This window comes from Acanthaster planci, linkage group LG05 (assembly GCF_054643075.1).
Source record: "Acanthaster planci isolate LZ-2023a linkage group LG05, COTS_SCS, whole genome shotgun sequence".
Lineage (NCBI taxonomy): Eukaryota > Metazoa > Echinodermata > Asteroidea > Valvatida > Acanthasteridae > Acanthaster > Acanthaster planci.
The window spans coordinates 11,517,676-11,542,392 of NC_141781.1; the positions used below are offsets into that span (position 1 = coordinate 11,517,676).

At 41.6% G+C, this 24,717-nt stretch overlaps 3 protein-coding genes across 5 annotated transcripts; 1 reads left to right on the forward strand and 2 right to left on the reverse strand.

Moving 5' to 3' along the window:
- Positions 1-360: 360 nt before the first annotated feature.
- Positions 361-6,382, reverse strand: ccdc124 (coiled-coil domain containing 124). 3 transcript variants are annotated; one of them, XM_022241067.2, is made up of 5 exons: positions 6,297-6,382; positions 5,092-5,268; positions 4,042-4,210; positions 3,014-3,152; positions 361-2,237 (listed from the first exon to the last, which is right to left on the reverse strand). In XM_022241067.2, the coding sequence occupies exons 2-5, from the start codon at positions 5,248-5,250 to the stop codon at positions 2,033-2,035; spliced, it is 672 nt and encodes a 223-aa protein (XP_022096759.2). In that variant the 5' UTR covers positions 5,251-5,268; positions 6,297-6,382; the 3' UTR covers positions 361-2,032. The 3 variants fall into 3 exon arrangements, with proteins under 3 accessions (XP_022096759.2, XP_022096750.2, XP_022096732.2); XM_022241058.2 differs by having other exon boundaries at positions 5,092-5,271; positions 6,297-6,370; XM_022241040.2 differs by lacking the exon at positions 6,297-6,382 and adding an exon at positions 6,094-6,253 and having other exon boundaries at positions 5,092-5,271.
- Positions 6,383-8,769: 2,387 nt separating this feature from the next.
- Positions 8,770-15,324, forward strand: pts (6-pyruvoyltetrahydropterin synthase). Its single transcript, XM_022239551.2, has 5 exons — positions 8,770-9,250; positions 10,405-10,484; positions 11,172-11,194; positions 11,492-11,548; positions 12,225-15,324. The coding sequence occupies exons 1-5, from the start codon at positions 9,114-9,116 to the stop codon at positions 12,429-12,431; spliced, it is 504 nt and encodes a 167-aa protein (XP_022095243.1). The 5' UTR covers positions 8,770-9,113; the 3' UTR covers positions 12,432-15,324.
- saxo2 (stabilizer of axonemal microtubules 2) lies at positions 14,062-23,150 on the reverse strand. Its single transcript, XM_022239540.2, has 4 exons — positions 22,942-23,150; positions 19,534-19,707; positions 18,813-19,015; positions 14,062-18,697 (listed from the first exon to the last, which is right to left on the reverse strand). The coding sequence occupies exons 1-4, from the start codon at positions 22,977-22,979 to the stop codon at positions 17,697-17,699; spliced, it is 1,416 nt and encodes a 471-aa protein (XP_022095232.1). The 5' UTR covers positions 22,980-23,150; the 3' UTR covers positions 14,062-17,696.
- Positions 23,151-24,717: the final 1,567 nt, after the last annotated feature.

A 24,717-nucleotide genomic window follows, 5' to 3' on the forward strand; every position in this document is an offset into this window, starting at 1 on the left:
GATAGTGTACCTTGCATGTAGAGAACGAAAATCCCCCTGTATGGAACTGACTAGGCACATGTACTGACATATGCAGCAAGGTATGAGACGGAGAGAACCCCCCCTGCTTTGTGTTGGTCATTGTCTCGCAGGAATCTGGGGAATTCCTTTCAGACATCTTGGGGGGGATGTGTTAAGTCACAATAGTCTGGAGTGTGTATAGGGATTGGACATGTTGGGGGGGTACCTCTCGGTCTCATTTCTTGCCGGGCATATGTACTGAGCATGATACACAATTATTCATAGAACACAGATCAGTGAGCTGTGCCCAAGGAGGTCAACGGCAGAGACAGTGAAAAGTAAACATCCGACTCGGTAAGATGCTTGTAACATGCTCAGTTGTATTGGGCATGACTGCATGTCTGAGGTATTTATGAGTGCTAAAGAAAAACACAGATGTTACTTCTTTGATTTGGATCAACAATGACACTCAGTGTCTTTTTGAAGTTTAAGAGCAAATTGGTAAATGCTTCAAAAGCAGGAGAAAATGAACAACGGAGGGGGAAAAGAAACGATGAGTTTGCAACAAGCTTCTTTCTTCTCCTTGATAATGAAAAAGATCTGCTTTAATTGCACAAAGCAATCAACAAACAAACACACAATGTACGATCCTATAGACAGGAACAAAAACATACGGCAGGGCCTGATAATGGCATCAAGTTGTGAAGCAGAGACGGATGCAGGGGAAAATCTGCATGGCAAGAACAGATTACCAACCAAAACACCATGTTAGGCATGCACACCGGTAGTGAGGTAACTGGTTCATGTTTGACTTCGGCTGGGAATGTAACTTTCCGTCATCAAAGTTTTCTCACAGCGTGGGATATAGCATGAGACATGGGGATCTCAATTAGTCCAAATTGCACATTAAAGGTTGTACATAATAAATTGTTAATGATTACAGGCGCATTTACACCCATGCAAGAAGAGATGTATTTTTGTTGCAAGTTTAGTAAGGACCTCTGTCATCTCATTTCACAGCCTTGCTGCCACCTGATGGAGAGACCAATCTCCACAACTCAAATATTCTTTTCATCCCCAAGTACCAAACCAAACAGTAAAAGAAAAACAGGCACAATTTTTCTTATCGGCGATATCTAAAATAAGAATTGTTTTTCCCATTTTTTGATTGTCGGCATTCTCGGTGGTTCCTGATCTCATGAATTATATTCAAGTCCATTTTGACACTTGCCAAATTCAGCTTTGGATATGCTGGGGCAGAGTCACAATAAGCACACAACAACTGAGGCTTTATAAGGGGAATGTGGGAGGTTCCTGTGCAGTACATTAGTAATATGGGCGATTCACAATAGTGTGCCACCAAGACCTAAAACAACGCGTTGGCCAATCGCACACTGTGAATTGGCCAACGCGTTGCAAACTCCTGGAGGCACACTATTAAGAAACGCCCATATTGGCTGACTACTTCAATCATGTTGTTCAGACCTATCCACATTACAGTCTATGCATAACAGCTCAAACATATTCTGCTGCAACCCCAACTCCAAGACAACCTCTCGCATGTCACGGTCCTGGTTGATTCCAGTCCAGCTTTGCTTCTTTTTTTGATTTGGAAGAAACTAGACGCGTGTTTGCAGTCTACTTGTCATTACCATCGGCAGAAAGCTTGTGAGATGTCAAGATAGGTCCAGTCGACGGCAAGCCGAAATAAGTGATTGACCCATGCAAATGACAACTGCATCATCATCAAGCAGGACATTTTCTGCTAGAGTGTGTAGACTCATAATAAAATTGAATTTATGCAATTGAGACCAACGTAAGGCAAAACAACGACCACTCCTTTTCAGACGAGTCTCACTCTTTAATAGTTCCAGAGTGGTGGTGAGAAAATTACCGCAGTCTGCATACTGGTGTAATTTCATGGACCAGAGACAGGTGTCCTGGGTTCTTGCAAAGATTAATCCCTTCCTCCCGTCACTCTCTTCAACGCTCTTTTTCGTTTAGTACCTCCGCTGGCTTAATTCTCCAGGTTTCATTTGGTGTTATACGCTGCCGTTCTTTGGTTCAGCGGATTGTCCGGGGACCGGGCCCAGTCCTTCTTCAGCATCTGCCTGAGTTGGGACATTCGCAGATTGGGGTTCTCGGCTTTCAGTCGGGGGAGGTGCAACTCCTCAAAGGCCTTATAGGCGGCTTTCATGCGCCTCTCGGGGTGCTTCTCTGAGGCAGGCTCGTCAACGCTGGAGTGAGAGGAAATCACGCACATGTACATTCAAATGTGGCAAGCACACACGGGACATGGTTTTCAGGGCAGATGAGGAAAGTTGCATATCTCAAAGTGTTTGATGAGAGGATAGTTAAAATAAGAGAAAGGAACGGACCTGACGTTTGGCAACTCTACAAACAATGAGAGATGGACAGACATCATGTCTAAACAATGTCCTTTATTATTGGCAACATAACTAGTTAGACAAACATCAGGATCGACCACATATCTCAATGTCCACATTACAAGAAAGCGGTACAATTACGGTGATATCAACAAGAAGGATCTCAAAAAAACTGTCTGGCTGAGGGACAGAAATAACTTAGAAATGTATAGAAAAACATAGCAGACAGATCAAAATTTTAAAAAAGAGAAAAACAAAAAAAAATAGGGCTGGACAAGATTTGACACCACCCATTTTTGAAAGGGGGGATTTTGGGTGGCTAAATAGTTGGCGGCAGGCTTCTGCCTACCTACCCACCAGGGCCCACCTCTCCGTAAATAATAAAACTTGGATTGGGCCATCTCTGCAGCTGGGCCAATTTGTGACAGTGTGACCTACAGCTCAATCAGACTTGGCGAGCTTGAAGGCAGCAACATGCTGCAAGCAACCAACATGTTCGTGCAAGCCAGTGACTAGCAGCAACAACCACTTTGCACACAGGTGCTGAGTTCCTGCCAGTCAGCCACAGCTGTGACTTTTGGACTTGGGCTCACCAACTTGGACCAAGTTGTCTCTTCCAACCTCACCTGAGTGCGCTGATGGCTTCTTCAACGTTCCTGCCTACGGCATAGCCGTCCGCTGCCTGCTCAGCCAGTACAAGGTTAGGGTTCTCCTCCAAGGGTGCATCTAAGTGTGTGGTGGGTTCTCGCTTCTTTTTCTCTGCAGCTAGAAGGCAAGTGGAATTCTTGAAAAAAATATTACTGCATCAGCTTTAGGCCTGCAGTTTGACAGGCAGAGCAGAGATTTGGCACTGATACAAGAGGAGAAACGATGACATGGGCCTGCAGTTTGACAGGCAGAGCAGAGATTTGGCACTGACACAAGAGGAGAAACGATGACATGGGCCTGCAGTTTGACAGGCAGAGCAGAGATTTGGCACTGATACAAGAGGAGAAACGATGACATGGGCCTGCAGTTTGACAGGCAGAGCAGAGATTTGGCACTGACACAAGAGGAGAAACGATGACATGGGCCTGCAGTTTGACAGGCAGAGCAGAGATTTGGCACTGATACAAGAGGAGAAACGATGACATGGGCCTGCAGTTTGACAGGCAGAGCAGAGATTTGGCACTGACACAAGAGGAGAAACGATGACATGGGCCTGCAGTTTGACAGGCAGAGCAGAGATTTGGCACTGACACAAGAGGAGAAACGATGACATGGGCCTGCAGTTTGACAGGCAGAGCAGAGATTTGGCACTGACACAAGAGGAGAAACGATGACACGGGTGGAAAAGAGTTTGCAAAAATATTGAAAACCTTGCTTCTTTTTGTTACTACATCCCATACAACATCTCTCTCGTTGAGGTAGTAGCTAAGCTTCAAGAAAAGGTATGACTGCTTAAAAAAGACATTTTGTTCAAAACTTTCAGCTTTCAGATGCCATTGTGAAGGTTTGGCTCAATGACATCATACACCATCTTCACTGTAGTGGTGTTTCTACAGCAAAGTGTGGGGCACTTGTGAATAAGCAATTACTGAAGGGCTTTGGAGCATATAACAGAGCAAGGATTAATCTGAAACCCAAATCAGCGAGGAAGCCTCTGGAACTATACCCTCTGCAGCGGCTATTCTCTCCTGATCGGTCTGTATCTGAGCTCGTGTCAGCTTGCTCGGCTTGGCCGTCTTGGTGGAGGCCTTGATGGTCGCTTCCTCCTCTTCCAGAAGGCGACGAGCCTCCTGCTTCCTGGAAGACTGCTCCTCGCGCTTCTTGTCTCTGTCATCCTAAACGGTGGAACGGTTAACAAAAACAGTGACGAGTGATCATAACGGCACTGGTTGACAGGCAATTGGGTCAGTTTGCATGCCTATAACGGGAATTGGGAATGATCCATTTTAATCTGAATACAGACAAATGGACTGAGCAAACAACGGCAACAGAAGTCATATCTGCCCGACCTCTCTGTCAACATTTAGGGGGTATTTGTGAATAGAGTTCACAGAAGGGTATACGTCAGACCCTCACATTAATGGAAGGAAACAGATTGCTAGACATGTAGCAAACTCAAGAAAGGCCATGTAAATTTAAAAATTGTTCTCATCTGGGATTTTTAAAGACAGTGAAGAAAAGGCCTTTTTCTGTTTTTTAAGATCACACATTTTTTTCCCAAGATGGTAGATGGACTTTCTTGACCTTTTCTGACACTTTTGCATCTTCAGCTGTTAATACCCTAACAGATATCAAATGCTCCTACACGTGATTTTGTTTGAAAATAAGAAGTCAAAATACAAATTGAAAAAAAGGAAAGAAAAAGTTAAAAACCAAGAGAAAATAAAGAAGTGGGAGCAGAAAAAAATGCAGGCATGGATGGGACACTTACGGGGACGGCCAACCCTCCTTCCCCCTTTGGCTATGCTACTCCTGCCAGTGTTGTACTCGCAAGCCCTCAAAGACCATCACGACACCCTACAAGACAATCGCAAGACCAACACAAGATCTCCTGTCTGACCTGAACTCACAAGCACTCCTTTGTCTTTGGCCCTGTTACTTGCGACCAGTCTTGTGACCAGTCTTGTGACTGGTGTTGTGACTAGGCTTGTGATTGGTCTTGTGACTGGTCTCGTGGCTGGTCTTGGGATGGACTCCAACACCGACTATCACTGACCTTCCTCTGTTGTTTCTTCTTGACGTGCTTGTCATCATCTTCCCAGTAGGCGTCTTCCTCTGCCTTCTGCTTGGCGACTAGCTTCTCGTTCTGCACGGCCGCCTTGCGGGCCCGTGCAGCAGCCGCCTTGGAGTTTTCTCCCTGAAACTTCTTGGGCATCCCGCTGGTCGTGGCTACCTGCTGTGAAGGGGGAGGGGGAAATTAACAGGGCGCAAGAGAAAAAGGTTGGCATGGAAGGGAGTGAAATAATACCGCCATAAAAATTACTTTACAATATCGGACACGATGGACTGGTCTTGAGTGATTGCTAAATTATGATGCATTGTTGATTGATCCTGTGCAAAATCTGTGCACACCGTCACCACACAGAAAGCATGCCTTGAAAGAGGACTCCAGAGTCAATGAAAAGCAAGTGTAGTTGCTTTCAGGATATTTCTGACTGATGCTGCAGTTCAGGTGTACATATAACAACCTGCTTGATCTTTGTGCACAAGTAATGTTTCAACAGACTTTCAGGATCCTGCTACTAAATTTCATAGGTAATATGTCTTGATGGAAGTGGAACTACCAAATTTGGCAAGACTTTCACACATTTTGTGAGTTGTACCTTAAGCCTTGTACTTTTGTAGGCATAGTATACTATTCAAATCCAGGTCCAACAAGTAGGCTACCTCAAAAGACTCAATCACCTCAATCCTTCATTTTGGTTCATGTAAAAACTCCATTAAGCTGCAGTTTGGGCATGTTGGTTCTTTTCCAACATCCATGGTCAAACTAACGCTAAAGCCAGGCCCTCCCAGATGTACGATCCCCCACCTGCCCAGGATAGGAAGGAAGACCTTCCTCAGCTCCGGCTCTGTGCACATACGGACATCGCTAATTATTTCCTGGGCTTAAATATGCTAAACCAGCCATCAGAAAGTGATAAGATGTCCTAAAATGTTAAATTTAGCAGAGAAAATATTGAAGAGTTTGCTTAGAAAACACTTGAAATTTTCTGACCAATCCATCAATGTCTGCGCATTGGTGGCATGACGAGGTGTCATGCATGTCAAGTGATATGGTGTTTAGCCTGGGTGCCCGTGCCTAGAACTCTTTCCCTGGTACTGTCCTGAATAAAATTACATTATTTTGGGGAAAAAAACAATTAAATTTATGATTCTTTTTTTCGTGTAGATAATAAAGAAATTGCCCCAGAGAAATACCTGAAAATATTTGCAAATGATCTTCCCTGATATGCATCCGATAACACGCGCAGCTACATGTACCGGTAGCTGATTTTACTTTTCCTAAACAGCGCCCTCTTGGAACGTAACCAAAACCCCCAATTATTATTGTCTCTACCAAACATACGATCCGCTTTGGTCTCTACACCCCAAATTAAAGTTACACGTCAAAGAAAGCATAGCCAAAGCCAGCTTAACTGGGTCGATTGTGCCTTTCGGCCCAAAATTATAATGATGGGCATTTCAAAGCCCAGGTTCTAGCATCTATCTTGACATTCATAATCTGTGCACTTGGAATGAGCACCCCCAGCTCTTTGTTCTGAGTGACGCTTGAGCTTTTCATGACATCTCAGATGCAGATACTGGGCTGCAACAGCCCAGCTCGTATTTTGCAGGGGGGGGGGGAGAACTTTAAGAACGCAACCAATTGGACAGTTATTCTTTAAAAAAATCACACACCCCCTAAGATGTTGATTCGCATACGTCCAAACGTTTGTAATATACTCTGCTTTCTTGAGAGAGAAAAAACACTTTGTTTTTGCGTGCTGTAGACGCGGGCCCGTCGCCGGGGGGGGGCAGGGGGCTGGGCCCCGTGGTGGCGTGAAGTTGCCCCCCCCCTTGGTAAAAAGCATAAGCGTAAAAATTATACTTTATTCTTGTGATGTGGCCCCCCTAGCAGATACCGTAGCCCCCTTGATGTCTGAAGCTGGCGACGGGGCCGACTGTAAAGGATCCACATTTAAGACGCACAATCAATCGTCGACAAGTGACGGATTCAATCCCTGTTTCTATTTCATACAAATAAAAAATTCTCTTTCAATGAGAGTGCATGCAGTCGTATAAAGTCAGCGTTTAATTTCTCGGTATTACACTGGTTAAGCATGTTGACATTCATTTTTGCGCGCAATCGAATACATCTGCAATCCTTCATTCGCATCTTAACTTACTCAATGTACTCCTCAAAATATGCAGGCGATTTCGCCTGTGTGTTATTTAAGGTATGCCTAGTCAAAAATGGAATTAGTTTGTATGCTAACAGAAGTTATATTTTTAGAAGTTTTTAGTATTGGATTAAATGTTTAAATACTCATTATAGTCATGCTGTCTTTGGAAACATACCGACGATCATACGCAGCCTATTTAAACATCGAGGCTAAGGGAATCTTCCTTCTTGTGTTATGTGCTACGTCTTTTTTGCCAAACTCACATCATACAGCAGCTAAGTTAAAGGTCAAACATAGATTCTTGCAAAATCATCAAGTCCTTAATTATTTTGTGTACAATTCCAATCTAATCCTTCATGAGTAACATTACGGTACTTTTTTATGATGTCATAATTTGTGTATAACCTTGTGTCTTCTAATCAAATTGTATGTATATTTTTGCGAATTTGAATTACAGCAAATGAAAATGAATACTCATTTCCGAAGAATCACAATAAGAGACATATCTTTGGCGAATAAGAATGTACATTGTTTTGTGATGATTGGCAAAAACGAATACTTGAAACCGAAATCCCAATCACCTATTTGCAACCGCTTAAATGAGTCGTAATGCACATTGATTTATAGAAGGATGCAACACGAAGTTGAATGCTTGTTATTGCGAAAATGAACCTGCGGCCAATTTCATAGAGCTGCTTAAGCACAAAATTTGCTTAAGCGCGATAAAACCTTGCTTGACAATTCAGGTTACCAGCCAAAACTCCATCTAATGTATATTGGTTTGGAATGGTATTCAGCTGTCTTTTGGTTAGCATGACAATCACATAGATTTTGAGCTGGTAACCTTTGTTTTTTAAGCAACGTTTTGTGCTTAAGCAAATTTTGTGCTTAAGCAGCTCTATGAAATCGGCCCGTTAGTGTCCCGTTTGTTCCTTTTCAGCTTTTAAAAATATTCCCCTAACCTTGATGATTAGTTTCCCGTTTTTTCTTCTAAAAATATTATCATAACCTTGATAATGGCAGTCTACCATCACGTTTTAATTAAGTCGTGTTCAAAATCTACGCCAAATTGAATTTTCATTTCACAGATTAAATCGCACATTTTCCGAAATTGGCCAGAAAAACCTGTATTGTTATTCGACGACGACTTTCTTTTTTTTTTTTCTTTTAGTTCTAAGTGCTTTCTTTCATACTTATGCCTTTTTCCTCTTTGAAATAATAATCTTTAAGTTTTTGCTGCGCTTACCTTTATCTCATCGTATTCAGTTGCATATAATGGGGGCCTGGCCTGGTACAAGCAGTACCTTTCTGCCAGCCTGCATGGTTCATCATGTGCATTAACCAATGTGATTTTATGTTACAACAAGATGAATGGAAATAAAACCAAACCACACTTTCGATGAGCTCACAAGTTTGTATAGCGCCCTCACTGAAAGGTACATCCAAGACATTTTTAAAACTTTGGCTCGGTCTCCCAGTCGGCTCCGCAGTCAGTTTCAAAAATCGAAATTACTTGAGCGCTTACCTCTTATTATTTAAGTAAAGGTGAATTAATCAGAAAAAGAGCTGCACTGTGTTCGGGGATCTTTTAAATCGGGGACAAATTCGCTAATCTTAAGCCACCGCGGAGATGAATCCCCAAGGGACAACCTCGCGTATACCCGGAACCCGCACGCGTGGCGCTAGTGTGGTGGAGCTTTGTACTGTTGTGGTCCGGTACGGTCAGGGTTCTGCCGCTAGTGAAGAACTGATACGAAAACTTCATAAAGGCAACAAAAGCACACTGCCCAGTTGACCTGTGAATCCACAGATAGAACAAACATCAAGGTGAACTTTGTTCCGAGGAGCAACAATGTCAATGTCTGGGGGTACTTCACTGAACCACGGTCCAGTTAACAACAATGATCAGAAGCGAGTAGAGGCGGCACGCAGACGGGTGGTGTATGTGAGCAGAGCGGAGTCATTCAGTGCCTGCCATAGATTGCACAGGTGAGCAGTCTCAAATGAAATGTACACAAACAGCAATTCACAAAGAATTCCATATACGGACACCACTTGACACCCAGTACTCTGTGCACCAACCCTATGATTTATGCCGACAATATCAGCATAATGACATGTATGAGGCTGGTCTGAAAAATTCGAAGTGTTTTCTAAGCAAATGCCTTAATATTTTCACACCTAAATTTGGCTTTAGTTTAGACATGGAGGTGTGATTCTACCTCCATGGTTTAGACTATACTAGGCCTAGGTTGCTTTCAGACGTCAGATGGCTAATTCTATAACACTAAAATCTCTAAGGCCTAGGTCACTGCATGGACAAATAAGTGGCTTCCGTCTCTTAAATTCTTTCCCATTATGGGGGGTTACCAATTGTCTGTAGAACAATCCACTTTGTATGTTGTGGACAAATCACTTGAATAATAAATGTTTATGAGTGCAATGCACTGGTCAGAATAATTTCATGAGATGACAGATGAAACGTTTGATTCCACGAGGCAAATTAAACATTTCATCTGTCAACTCATAAAATTATTCTTACCAATTGCACAAATGTGAAACATTCATTATTAGTTGGAACAAAAACTGCAGAAATCCTCTTCAGTTAGGTGAACAAACATTGACAAATAGGTCCTGCTCATGTTTTACGTCAGTCAAATTTCAAAACCGATTCATGTCTGAAGCGCCGCCCTACATTGTTTTCCTCTTTCTTACCGAGAAAAAAAAATGGAGGTGGGAACCAGTCAATTGAAATGAAATTCTATTGAATAGGCACTGTTGAGTAGAACAAATAATTGAGTGAAATGTGATCAATGATCAACCAATCAGGGGAATCGGGTTGGCGTAGTGGTTCTTTCCTCGCCTTCCACCTCTGCGGTCTGGCTTCGTTCCTAGCTCAGTCCACTTGTGGATTGGGTTTTCCATCGCTACTTGATTCCCCAGAGTATTCCTGTGGGGTTTCCCTCCCACCTCTAAAACTGTAACTGCCTCTCATTGCAACGTGCCCGAGTCTTCAAATGTACGAAGCTGGCACATCTCTTGGAGGAAAAGAAGATGACAGGGATTTATCCAGGTTTAACACCCTGATTAAGGTGCGGTAGAAATAATCTATGTTCTCTGCATTTGCTTTTGATTTTTCACAGTCCGTGTCTTAGCGATGATGTCAACAAGGTCTTGTTTGGAAAGTGCAATAACCCTAATGGCCACGGCCATAACTACAGAGGTGAGTTGGGGTGAGCAAGTGCCGCTCAAAATAACTCTAATTTCTAGCAAAGAGTAAAGATCTTTTCATGATTGTGCCTTCTGGAGAAGGGTTTGCAGGGTTCACTGGAGCTAACCTGGCTGGACCCTTCAAAATCCACTGGGAGGTTTTTGGGAGTATTTTGCAGGATTTGGGGAGGTAGAATCCTGTCATTCTTGCTTTACTTGGGACTTGATGGCCCATGAGAGTTGAAGCACAGAGAAACAAATCACTATGATTAGGAAGGATTCCTGACCTAAAATGGCAACAGATTGACAGGAATCTAGGTACACGTAGAACCTCGGGAGCAAGGGTTTATTCTAGACCCCATGATCCACCAAGGTCAAACATTGACTGATTATGTTGTGTCTGGTTGGTGAAGGCAAGAAGCAATTTCCCTACTTATTCCAGGTCTCACAACCCAGCGCCGAACGTAAGCCATCTGCAGTCACAGATCATGGTTTCTAAGTCACTTGTTACTGATTTTCTGTACTGTAGTTTTGACCATCAGAACAAAATTTTTGTGAGTAGATCTACTGTACCTTGAAAACATGTTTAATTTAAATGGTGACCCCGTTGAAGATTTTCTACACAAGCTCTTGCACTTTCTTTTGTTAGGGCATTGCTGTACTCATGAATGTTAAGTAATCTTTTTCTTTCCTTTTGCAGTTGAAATCATTCTCAAAGGCGAGGTGAGATTTTCTAAACTTTGCTTTAAACATAACAGATTTAACATACAAGCTATATATAACCTGTGTCTAAACCCACATTGATATTTTCTGTACTTGTGCAATGATATGTTCAGCTTTCCTGTGAGTAAGTAAAGGCGACTTCTGAAGTTTGGGGATCTTTCAAATAAAGCCATCTTTCAATTCACAACCTGTGCAAAGATTACCCATTCCTCGTCCACTGTCCATTCTAACCCTTTGTGATATTAGAAATGTTTTTGAAAGAATGTTCCAAATGATTCATGTTTTCCAATGTTACAGGTTGACCCTGTCACAGGCATGGTGATGAACTTGACCGACTTGAAGCAATATATGAAGGTGAGGCATTCAAATCTGTTGTCTTGGGCTAGGTCTAGGCTTTCGCCCATTGAAAACACACAGGAACACGCTGTTAACTGACATAGCCATAGCTGTAGAACACAGCCCCAGTGTGTGTCTTCATACAGGTATTTATTTTCGTGGCAACCTTGCTATCTTTGTGAGGACCTGAGAACAAAGCAGGTCCAAACAGTGCAGGATATGTAGCCCTTCTGTGGACTGTGTCTGGTCCACACACAGTTTCCTCGCTGAAAAACAGGTTTAGAGCCATTGGGGGGTCAAGATTATACAAAAGGAAGAGGAACAGTTAAGGAAACTGTCAACAGTCAAACAATAAGAAAGATATTTTCACAGTTTTCTGAACTACATGAGAAAAAAACAGACATGTCTACACTAGATATGTGCACATGCTGCACTCGGAGATTCCTCGATTTTGATGTGATACATGTTTTATGCTGATTATTTTGATCATTGGCTTACTGCAACTGTGCAGCCAAAGCAAACCTTTAATATCCATTGAGTGTGCAGTGATCATGCACCTTGTGTACAGAGTTTGTGGTCTCATTTTCAGAGACAATGATGGTATTGTAAAGGCAGCCAGCAAATCAGGACTCCTTTTGGAGAGGTGCATGGAGATAAGTCACAGTACATGTGTCAATATGTGATTCTTACACAGAAAGCAATCATGGACCTCCTGGACCATAAAAATATTGACAAGGACGTGCCGTACTTTCAGGACATCGTCAGCACGGCGGAGAACATTGCCGTGTTCATCTGGGAGCAAATACGAAAGCAACTCCCCAACCCAGATCTGCTCTACGAGGTGAAGCTCCATGAAACAGGCAACAACGTTGTGTTCTACCGAGGTGACTGGTCCAATTAGGAGGGACGCTGGTCAGTTGGGGGACCAGCTTGCATGGAGTTGGTATTAGCTTAAACAGCCGTTGCACAGAGAAGACGCTTGGTGGGTTACCAGTCAAACTGTCTTACAGTACACACAACCCATTACTGGCTCCCTGCTTTTGTAGGTCCTTGCCACAGAAAAATTTGCCACAAAGCAGACAATCCGGGTGATATTGGCTCAGTGAAATTGTGCTCATCAAAACTGAGTGCACTGACTGATAGGGATACTTACCGACTTCACTGTTGAATCAGTGTGCAGTTGAACAAGAGATGTCCGAACAAGGGTTCTCAGGAAGCCATACACTCTCTGACCGAAGCCTTTTCCCTTATTTTGTTTTCCACGCAGGAGGTTTGGAAGCCATGTACCAGTTTACTTCTATTCTGCATGCATTCAGTTTATTTCATACAGATACATGTACATTATGGCTATATTCTGATTATTGTGGCTAAAATCTCTGAAATATATTTTACACATATATGTATATATTTGGATTTAAATGTATTCTCCCTATGCTCAAAGATTTTCACATATGTGTGTTTACTTTAAAAAATTGTTTTATCTTTAGGTGCTGCTGTTTGGGGACAGGTCTCACGTGAATTGTAAAGAAATGTTTTCAATTAAAAAAAACTTTTTGTGTGAATGTTGGTCGCCGATTACTATGTACCAAGTGCCTAGTTACTTTGGCTGTGGAGATCAATGTCACTAGGTACCAATTTTTGGAGGCTCCAAGCAAATCTTCGCGCTTGATGGCATGCCTGCGCGAGGCCCAAGATGTTTGTCACTGTTGGCCGGTTTTGTGGAATCAGCCTTTTTCTGGTAACAGCTCATGCCAGTGACATTCAAGCAAACAAATCCCCTTTAACCCATAAAATTATTTGTTACTGCTCGATAATGCTTCAAAGCTTGAAACTAATGATGCGATATGTTGCGCAGAATGTGTTGGCAGCCATCTTTGGAAGGCCCTACCCCCCCTTAAAACTGAGAGGCAGGGCCTCATTTGTTTGTGCATAGTCATGAATGAGCGCACTACATGTATCCAGTGCAGAGATCAGTGGCATCATTGCCATTATTTGAAAGGCGTTAGTGCATGGTTGGAAGTAGCTATTTCAGAAGAACGTCAGGTTGAAAACTTGTTAGAATGTGTGTTTTTTTTGCCAGCTAAAATTTGAAGGTAAAACATTTTGTTCGTTACTTTTCCATTTCTTAGGATGGTGACAAAGTAGAACTGTGTCGTGGGCTAATGGAGCTGGTTTACAGCTTTACAGGGGTTGCATGCGATATTCGTTTGGTTTTGGGCTTGTTCGTTGGTCTGCCTGCAGTAGTAGCCTGGCAAATGGTGCAATATTAACTGTTACTGAAGGTCGGTTCATACTTTGGGCAAACGCGAATGTGATGAAGCGACATGGATGCCTGAAAACATTTGCAACGAGGTTCGCTCAAGTTTAAACGTGTTCAACTTGCACAAAGTCACAGCCTACCTATTTGATCTTACGTCACAATTTAGCATCCATGTCCACTTTTGCCCCAAGTATGAGCCAGCCTTTGATGGTGGAAAGAGGTTTTATATCAGTATTATAAGTGCATTATAAAGAGACTAGAGTCAGACTGCTTTTGATCCTACTGCTTCCTGTTTATTAATTTTGGGTCTCCATATTTCAGATATCTGTCTACTACTTACAGTATGTACATGTACATCACTTACTGAGAAAGAAATTTATACAACAAAGATGGCATACAATTATCCTGGGTAAATGTGTCGTCATTTTTGAGTTGCTCTGCTGTTTTTACATGAAATGTGCGATTTCTCTAAATGAGCAAAGCTTTGCACTGTACCATGTACACTACACGCGTGTGCTTGCCAGATTACTGTCAACACCACCTCTGAAACATTAATTAATGAGGGCATGCTAATGGGAATCCTGGTTAGTTGGACACTGTACCAGCAAAAAGATGTCAACTGAATGAATGTTATACTGGCCATGGGTTCATTGGCCATACTTCCTGTGCCACTACAGCATATTGGGATATACTGGCACTACACGCTGTCTGCCTGTTGACACCATCTGTTCGCTGAAGTAATGCATTAAGAGACAGTCCATAAGCAGATGGGAAATACACAGAACCGTTTCTGAAGTACACACTGTTAAGCAGAAGCTTGGAATATGCCCAGTTCTCATTACAGATGTTTTGATATATCTTCTTTGTTTCTTTGATTTGTCTCCATTCGATATCTGAAATCAAGCTTTAAGCCAGTGATGATTGATTTTATTTAATCAAAGCAGTGCTGATGAGGCTATAGCTCGACACATAATGGCTGTGGTACAATATGCCCTCATATAGAGGTGACAGCAAAACATACAACAGAAGATGCTAAAAGCTTACATTCAAGATTTATATACAGACTTCTAGTTCCAAATTGTACATATGTGACTTACTCCACTATTTCTCACGGTCGGTCATCACCCACTTGACATTTATACCAAAGCAATTCCATCAGGTTAATCTTTTTAATGTACAGGTATATGAAGTCCATTGCAAAACATTCTTTATTTTTAGAACTTACTTAAAATTTGGCTCTATTGTCATGTTTTAAGTGTTCGTTTTTTTTGTTTTGGGCTAGCCGGTGGTACACGACCCTCAAAAATCACGCTTTAATTGGAATTCCAAAGATTTTATATTCTTCAAAACTATGCTTTAAAAAATCACTAGTGAATGTACGTTTGTTGAATTTTTTTCCAAGTATGGAGACACATCTACATGTACATTACTATCAAATTTCTTTGAATTAATAAAACCAGTCGAATATTATCAAGCTACATGTACACATGTATTACTATTTACACATTGTAAACTATAGCTGACTGTTTTTAAAGAGGAGCTTCAGAAAAAAAGAGGGTCTTTGGCGTTTCTATTCTAAGGCACTTTGGACAGCTCGTTCCATATATGGACAACATGAACAGGAAGAAATAGAGGCACTTATTGCTCATGATTTAACACGATTCTTTCAAATTCTTTTGTCAAAAAGGCAATTATTTCTACAAGCAGCTTGAAAAAGAAACAAAAAATTGTTCATTGAGATTGCCTTCACAATGGGCGCTTAGACACACACCATCCATTTTGGACAAAATATCCAGGCTTTTAAGCACCTGTAAAATGCTTACTCCAAAAGGAATTATATTCAGATTTCTTGCTTGTTGACGGAGCAAGTTCTGAAGAGAAAAAAATGAAAGGAAAACTTATCTACCTTTGTGCATGTACTTGAACAGTGATCACTAACATTCAGTGTTCTTTACAACTTAAAAACGAGTGCGCACAATTGGCAAGTACTGCTAATTACAGGTACATGTAGATACCCTGTCATTTTAAGTACATGTATTACATTTGATGTATTGCCTCTATTAAAATTACGTCTCTGAGAACACTATAAATTGCTCTAGCACGTACATGTACAGAAGTTGTGCTTTGTGACATCGGCTTGGCCTGCACTGTACACCAACATTTATGCATTTAATGTTCATGCTGCATCAACTAGTTTACAAATCATCATGGGTCTGAAACTGTGCAACTTTGATCAGCTTCTGAGGTCATCACCCCATAGCACGTACATTTTCCTTCAACAATCCTGATAAAATAAATTTTCTTCCATAGTAAGTGCATTGACTGTCACCTCCTTAAATTAGGTGGACTTTTTTCTTGAAATGCTGCGGTATTTTCATGAGAATGCTGTCTTGCCCGTACGTATGCTGTACTACATGTATTTTCAGCATAATCTACACTCATTTATTTCACTTTGTATTTCATTTTAAACGCATGTCTATTTTGTTTGTACAATGTACACCTATTTCAAAATGCCTGTCTATTTACATGTAGCTTGGCAGCATGTAATGTCTTTGTTGTATTCCATGTATAGAATAACCAACAATAGTGCCAGAGCGCCCCCTTGCTTTACAGCGGGCTTGTTGTTAAGGATCATGTTATCATTTGTGTATTGGTTTCTAGGCAACGACAGGCATGAACCAAAACAATGACTTAAAAAGAAATGGGGGGGGGTGCAGCAATCAAGAAAAGATCTGGATTAAACTTCAATAACCAACACATAATCTGTAACCAAGACCTAATCAGTGTAGCCTGTTGAACACTATACAAAGAAAAATGCTGTTTGTACAGGAGTCTGTAAGGATACCCCATGTGCCTCTCACACACAAGTAAGCTCAGTGAGGTATTAGTTTGGGAATGGCCTTATCACAGGAAGTGAAACCAAAAGTGTTGTTTTGTAACAGCTATTTGGCAGTTACAACCTCCATATAGCGTTTGCTTATTTGGCTGCCGAACATGATCTACATGTAAATAATTACATTTTATACTGCTGCATTTTAGGGCAAGTTTGGGCGCTAACTATAGGTAGGCCAGTAGTCAGTGGCTTTTTAACAATGCGCATGCGCTATTAAGTTACACTTGAACGACCTCAATCGGCCCATTTTGTTTTTAATTTCACTTTTACTCAAATTTCAGCACAGGCTGCGATTTTTCGTAGCGTACAAGGTCACTGAAATCTGGTACATTTATTTTCATGTGAATGGTTCCCTCTGTAATGATGAATGAAATATGTTATCGGTAACCAGCGGTGCAACCATACCCCTAAACCTGGTCCCAAATGGTCGACTAGACGTGTCCGACCATACACAGGTCAAGCGGTCTATGGTCAATTATAGTCGTTGCTCGAACTTGCCCTTAGTCTGTTTAACCATTGGTACAGATTTATAACAGCTGCAGCGACACACGATGGATGTGCATATGGGGATTACTGTGGTCATTTTGAGTTTCATTATTCGACTCAAGATATTTCAATTTGAGCCTTGTTTGTCTTCCATGTGTGTAGTGGAATCCAGCAGTCTGAAATTCATTAAAACACCAAGGGAAAAGGTTAATTTGAAAAATATTGCACTCTACCTTTGATCCTGCAAATTGTGAGACAGAGACGACACCGTTAGGATATCTCAAAATTCATTTGCATCCCAACCATTCCAGTATGCCCTAACCCAATATTCTCAGTGGGCTGTGCCCACGGACTTCAACGTATCCTAAGCTTACAAGTTGTACATTTGTAGCTGTGACATATTTTGTGATTCTGTGGACTGTACTAACGATCCTGCCTGCTCAATGAGGCATGCCATTACCTAATAACTGGGGCATACGATTACCTAGTAATCGTTTCTTGGGCCTTGCTTTCCTCATGTGAAGGTCTCATGCGTAAGTTGCCTGTTCAAGGCTGATTTGCTGGGGTGGAGTCTTCATCACTCGCTCTGTCTCCCCAGTCCAGGCGTTCTTCACCCACATCTCGTGCCCCCTCTGATCAGTCTGGCTGAACACGTACCCACTGGCAGGGAGGTTGATGGCCGGGCAAGGTGTCATTTCCTTTGCAGTAAAGTCCAGTTTGTAGAAAGTACGGTCATCAAATGGGTCGCTGCTCTGGCGGGCGGTGCGATCCGGACCCATGCTCTTCGCTGGCATGGCGTGCTTCGGGATGTAGTGCGCGCGGTAGTTGGTCGAGCCCTCAAACGGGATCTCTGGTCTCTCGTAGGGTCGCTGGGATGGGTCCCCTCGCCGCTCGGGCTTGCTGTTCCACTTGCGGAAATCGGAATTGTAGTTGGTGCGGTCATCAAATGGCACGTCTGTCTTGCGCCCTTGGGAGACCGGACGCCTAGCTGAGGCCGGCCTGATCTTGTGCGGCTGGTAGGCCAGCTTGTTTGTCGTATACAGATCCATGTCGCCTGCAGGTTTCTGGTATGTCTCAGGGACGTGGACCTGTATGGGCTCGCTGTCCCACTTCTTGTAGTCGGACCTGAAGGTCGTGCTGTCTTCAAAGGGCTGGTCGGACTTCATGGGTGTTGCGTCGGGTTTGAAGTTGTCTGATCGGTGAGCATCCTTGGCGGTGAAGTCGCGCTGGAACGTGGTCAAGCCGTCAAACTTGTGCGGGCTCCTCTTGTAAGGCTCCTGCAGGCGCACATGCCTGGCTTGTGGGGCGTGGGGGATGTAGGATACCTTGTGGCTTGTCTTGTCTTCAAATGGTGCATCAGATCGTTGTGTGTTCTCAGCCGGCCGTAGACTCTGACGGAGATCAACCTTTTTAGGCTGGAAATCTCGGGCAAAGGTGGACAGGCCATCAAAAGGAGCCGATGGAGGAATATATGAGTGGTATGCTTTGCCTTGATCTCTAGTCGGTAAACTCCACCTGCGATAGTCATCTGCAAACAGTGAAAATAAATCAATTTAGCGTGATAAAAAGAAGAAACATTCCACTTGAGTACAAAACAGCTGAACAAATAACGGAGCAACTTAAATATACACGTATGAACTCACCTGTATATGTTGGGTTCCCGCGGAATTCTCCTGAGGGCACATGTCTGATGTGGTCACCACGGAAACTCTTGACGGGCTCCGACTTGTGACCTGGGTAGTCTTTGGTGTATGAGGTCAAATGGTCAATGTCGCCGTCAGGTTTTCGATAGGTTTCCGGTTGGTGTATGGCAGGTCGGTTCACCTCACGGGGGATGTAATCCACTCTGCAATAACAAGTACAAAACACTGCCAGGTCTGTATATGAGGAACCCTGTTAAATCCTGGACAAATAAACAGCTTTGTAAAGAATTGAAGGGAATCCACAAATTTTTTACATTTAATCTTGCCACAGGTATCTTTTTACAAAAGGTAATCTCAGAAAATACTGAAAACTGGTCAGTATATTTGTTCAAAGTAGTATAGAAGTTTTCTTTTTGAAAATTTTCGACCAGACTGTGAGGACTTTGGTGTCCCTTCAAATGTCCTGGGTCCTCACAAGTACCATAGTACAGCATGTGTGGGGCTCCATAACTAAGGAACACCATGTGTCCATGTAAAATGCACGGCTTATATGCGTGCACATTTAAATCAGTAATGAACATGTACATTAGAGTTCATGAACACATTGGTTATCCTTAAACTGTGTACTGAGAGTTGGAAGTTGGTGTGTAGACTAGGGTTAGGGAGATTGGGTGGTGGTGCCATGGGGGGTTGGGATGGGGATTGAAGAGGATTCCCTTACCTGTGAGTGGTGGCATCCGACATGTTGCCTGTCCCTTGGATCATCTGCTCCTTGGGCTTGAAGCTGTCCCGCATCAGGTTGCCTGGGTATGGCTTGTACTTGTTGGTGTACTCTGACAGGACACATGGTCCCTTGCTGACTGGGGCCTGGGGTCTGTGCGGGCATCGATGACGCCTGAATAGACAGAAAGACAAATGAAATTAAAAAACACACAAAGCAGCTGAATATTCTAAGGGAAACAACTGATGGGGAAACCTTGATTTCCCTTCAAAACATCCCCATCATGGAAAAATACTGCAATAAAAAAGGGTTCATACGATGGCATATAATTTGTACATGTTGGAAAATAAGGAACTTTATATGAGACAGGTCTGCAAAGGTGATCATTGTAATTTCACAAATTTCACGTTTTATGAGTAATACATAAGTTTGTGAGTACTTATACTTAATACAAATACTTTTGCACAGAGAATATCAAGAAAGACAACGGGATATACTTTATGCATTTTATTTTATCATCCAAATTGAAAACAGCAGGCACAGCCGCTGCATCAACAAAACGGTTGCCACGGTGATGCCATCGCAGTTCATTATTGATACGCAACTACAAAATTCATCCTTCACGGTCAGGCGTTGCCGGGGTAACAGCAGTAACAGCTGAAAAATAATGAGCCAGACCACAATTTCCTGGATATTGATTGGGCTCACCAAAACCTAAATGAACTGCAGTAATGAGAAATATAAAGACCTGCTTGAATAATCCGATTATCCTCTTTACGCACAGAATTTCTATCGATGCTGTATGTGTCAGCACAACCTGACAAATAGTGGTTTTAATTCCCATGCAAGTTACTTCTATGTGAAATTTGAGGGGGTAAAAATTACTTTCAAGATTAAAGTGTTCAACTTTAAGTGTTACAAAATACTAATTGGGGGTACATGAGTTGCTTCAATTATAATTGAGTTGGTTTCTTGAGCAAATTTTTCAGTGAACGATCCTCGTCATCCCAATGCAAGATATACAGACCTGAATTGCAAACCTGTGAAAATTATACTCACAGATTCTCCCTCCAGCTTTATTACTAGAGTTTGGGACCCTGTTGGTCAATACCATTGGTCAATGCCATTTCTTGCAACAGAAATCTGATCAATATAAAACTATAGGATTCTATTACGTGTATACTGGTATATCATGTACATCGTTAAATCAATCTTTGGTCTGTATTACAAATCCCAGTCAAACTTCAAGCAGTCCATGTTTTGAGGTTTTCTTTTATGCACCATAATCCTTTCTTGACGTACATGAGTGAACCTATTGGTGTTTGACATCCTTTATGGATTACATGTGTTGAAACTGGCACTTTTTTAAAAATATAGACGCTTTTCTGGATGACCGGGGGTGCCGTTGCTGCGATTTGTTTACTGAAAATTTGTTTCCTGAAAGCATACATCTAAGAAAGGGTTGCTGATTGGCTTATTGCCATGTACTTTTGTACACATCAGTGCATCACACCAAGGAAAAGAAAAACAGGGAAGTAACTTCAAGTAAGCATTAAAAAACTCCAGCAGTTTTAGTGCACAAATCAACAGAACATAATTGAAACATAAAGGTGCATTTGGAGGGTTATGATTGAAAAACAGTATTGCATAGTCCCTTTAAAACCATTCAGGAATCCATTAATACACAACAGTGGGGTGGAAGAAATTGATTTTGATTTAGAAGTCACCATCACCTGATCTTTGAACTACGAAGTTGAAAGGTCAAGAACTATGATAGGAATCTCTGCCATTCATACATTAAAATGAGCCAGACAAAACCGCCAAGTTATCTTGCGATGTTAACCCTTGTACTCGATATAGTTTAATGGGAGCAGTTCTTACAATGTACACGACGATTTTGGATTCACACTTTGTGTAACAAACTCTTTACAAAGAACAGAATACTGAAGTGTGATGTCATTTGGACCTGGAAGTGAAGTGCAAAATGAATGAAGTGGTCCCAGAGCTAATGCCTTTTTACACACATAATTGTGCACGTGACTTACTGGTATTCCCTTCAGTATTCTGTGGAGAACAAAAAAAATTGCTATGTGTTGATCTACCCTTGGCTGTCACCATGGTACCCAAGTAAAGATTCATTTTTCATTTAAACTTTTCAATTCAGTTCTTGTTTGGACTTTCCGTTCCACAAGATTACCAGTACCTTGAAAAAAAGCACATACCTGATATATTTCAAACTATACATGCTCAGTGTTAATTCAAACAGCTCTGCCTCATGAACACATTTCAAGTGTGATCAGAAGTATGGTAAACTTGTACACAAGGCCAAGTGTAAAGTGTAAACATACATGTATTTAGTATCTGGATTCTTGGCCGAATCTTGAGAGAAAAAGAGATGAGGCTTTTTAGTTGACATTTTCAGGATGGCTGCTATTTTTGTAATATTTTCAACAACTGTTAGCATTTCTGCTTAAAAGTGACTGAATTACTGGATAAGAGAATTATAAACTGTTGGTATTTTAATAGCTTTTGGTAAGTTTGTCACATGGTTTCATAGAAAATCGAAACCACAGCTGCTTCCAAGAAATCTGGACATGGTTATACAATGTCACATACTGGTAGGAAGGCATGCTTGGAGACTACATGGTTGAATGTTGGTCTATAATGTGCAATGACCAGCAGAGTGTACGATTAGAAGATCCAACTGGCAAGTAATTTTGATTTTCAGACGCGTTTCTGATAATTTTATTTCTTTCATCTCCGTTTTGCCTGTGGTGAAAATTTGAAAAAAAAGGCTACCAAAAACAAGCAGGCTGGGACACTTAAAACAAATTATTTACCGGTAGGCCTGTTTATTTTTTTAATTTGCCTTAGGCCTGCAGCTCTCTACTCTACCATCTACAGGAAAAAGCCTCAAGCAACCATCTTAGCTTTTCTGTTTTACAAATGTTGGTTATAAAAGAATTACACGGTGAATAAATTTGTTTCATGAAATGTTCATTAACAATATAGATATACTGTGGTCCAAACAAGCTGAGCATTTGTGTGCGCGACGCTTTCATTAATGATTATTAGGCCCTGGATCAATTTTTTAATGACTTATGCCTTGGCTATTTCTTTTTCAAAGAAACACAAACAGAAATTCTGCCAACTCAAAGGTTTTGGTCCAACAGTTTATATTTCAAAAGAAATCACTTAAAAGTAAGCGCATGCAGGGCTACTGGGCAACAACTTTCAAGTTTTGAACACACGTTACGAGAATAATTTCAAAAACACAGCCTCCCGGGTATTGTTGGATTAGGTCTACATCTATTTAGTATTTCATTTAGCCGCTCGTCTAGAGGCTAATTAACACCAGAGTTATACATTTTGTGCTAGTAAGTAGTTTACTAGTACTGCCATGCTTACCCGCAAGTGCAAATCTGGCAAATACACTGTCTTGTCATCTTGGACTTGGTGGTCCCGGCTAGACAGGACCAACTTGGTACTTCTTCTTTGCAAAAATGAGCAAATTTCTTTCGATATTCTCCAAACTCAAGCAAATTTCCGCTGGCACTGACACAAACCGCTTCACTTGCCTGCCATGTGTTTCTAGCTGACGACGCGAACAACGCGAAAGCGATGCGAGGGAAATCAACACCGGCTCGTCGTCAAGCCAACGACGTAAATAAATATTAACTAAGTAGGCGGAGTTACGGGGTCAAACAACCTGACTCGTTTTCGGCAATTAGCATGCAACTGTGCACGGCCGGGTGGATACGTTTGATATTTACGACAGCTTATTTACATATAAGATTGATTGCTAATATGGTCCGTTTCATTTTACAAAAGAGGTTTTCAATACACAATAAATACGATACTGGCTGGCTTGACTAAGACAGAATATGACACCATGGAGGATTATAAAAACAATGATATTGTGATACTAAATCCAATTCCAGATGTATTTTTGATATTCTTATGTGTATTTTCTCCATGTTTATCCTTCAGGCCGTTCCATTATCGGGCCAACCCGTGCATGTACTAGTAACGCGGCCATTTTTAAACCCCGACTTCAGTTCGTGTGTTTGTGTTCCTCCACATGCCACAGTTAGTTGGTTTGCTTCCGTCGATTTGGCGGTGCAATATTTGTAGCCATTTAGCTCCCGACACCTAACCGAATAAGAGAAACCACCATGGAAGTCTTTTCATTTGATCCAAGTACTAGCAGTCTTATAGATTCACATTTAGAGATATTTGAGTATACCTCCGTATGGAACGTCAGCCACTAATACTAAAGGGCAGAGCACAGAGCTGTCACGTGAAATATAGTTTTTAGATATAATATTTCAACGGGAAGAAATTCCATGAGGGGTTGATTGCGTGAAAGCAACTTGAGATATCGCCTCGAGAATCTACCTCTAGAAATGCATGAATATTGGTTGCTCGGTAACAGTCATGAAAGTCCCCTTTGTACTGTCATCATTTTTACCATTTTCGGAAAGCAAACACGGCTTCCTTTAATATCGTTGTCTCTGTGACAATGAAAAAACAAAACGAAGACAACCCCTTAAATTCCCATTTATCCGGCTAACGCGTTGCCGTGGAACATTCACCTAATCTTCCAATGGGCCACATAACTTTCATGAAACGTTTACCTTAACTTTCTAGGTAGCTATTAAACGGCCAGGAAATACTGTTAGCTATTAAACGGCCAGGAAATACTGTTAAACGTTTTACACAATCATGTGGAGTCCACTAACTGAGGTTTAATGTTATAAAAATTTGCTCTATGGAAATTTGGACAATTTATATCACGACCGTTAGCAGCTCTGTGGAAAGTTGGGCAAAATTTGACTGTTTGCTGGTTCAATGGAAAGTTTGTCTTTTTTCACAGATTTTTTTAAACAGTTTATTTGCTGAATGGAAAGTCCGAGTAAGTTCTGTCATAAACATTATTAGCTTGTTCAGTGAAAAGTTTGGCAATTTTTGCCTGGCGAGAAGCTGGCACATTAGGAGACAGGGCTTTTTTTAAAGACCATTTGCGGATCAACAGAAATTCAAACAATTTTGTACCTCTATTAACTCTCATTACAAGGTAAAAAAATGCTACTAGGGGTTAGGTCCACAAGAAAGACGAGCGAGAGAAAAAAAGGGAAAAGAAGACAATGGATTCGGTGTAAAAGATGTTTACAGTTGTTGGAA

Excerpts from the sequence above, each read along its gene's own strand:
- ccdc124 (XM_022241040.2), bottom strand. The coding sequence starts at position 6,141 with ATGCATGACACCTCGTCATGCCACCAATGCGCAGACATTGATGGATTG. Across the intron at positions 5,272-6,093 it reads GCGCAGACATTGATGGATTG|CAGGTAGCCACGACCAGCGG; the intron begins GTCAGAAAATTT and ends CCCCCTTCACAG. Across the intron at positions 2,238-3,013 it reads GAAGCCATCAGCGCACTCAG|CGTTGACGAGCCTGCCTCAG; the intron begins GTGAGGTTGGAA and ends CTCTCACTCCAG.
- pts (XM_022239551.2), top strand. The coding sequence starts at position 9,114 with ATGTCAATGTCTGGGGGTACTTCACTGAACCACGGTCCAGTTAACAAC. Across the intron at positions 10,485-11,171 it reads CCACGGCCATAACTACAGAG|TTGAAATCATTCTCAAAGGC; the intron begins GTGAGTTGGGGT and ends TTCCTTTTGCAG. Across the intron at positions 11,195-11,491 it reads AAATCATTCTCAAAGGCGAG|GTTGACCCTGTCACAGGCAT; the intron begins GTGAGATTTTCT and ends CCAATGTTACAG.
- saxo2 (XM_022239540.2), bottom strand. The coding sequence starts at position 22,979 with ATGACAAGACAGTGTATTTGCCAGATTTGCACTTGCGG. Across the intron at positions 19,708-22,941 it reads TGCCAGATTTGCACTTGCGG|GCGTCATCGATGCCCGCACA; the intron begins GTAAGCATGGCA and ends CTGTCTATTCAG. Across the intron at positions 19,016-19,533 it reads TCGGATGCCACCACTCACAG|AGTGGATTACATCCCCCGTG; the intron begins GTAAGGGAATCC and ends TTGTTATTGCAG.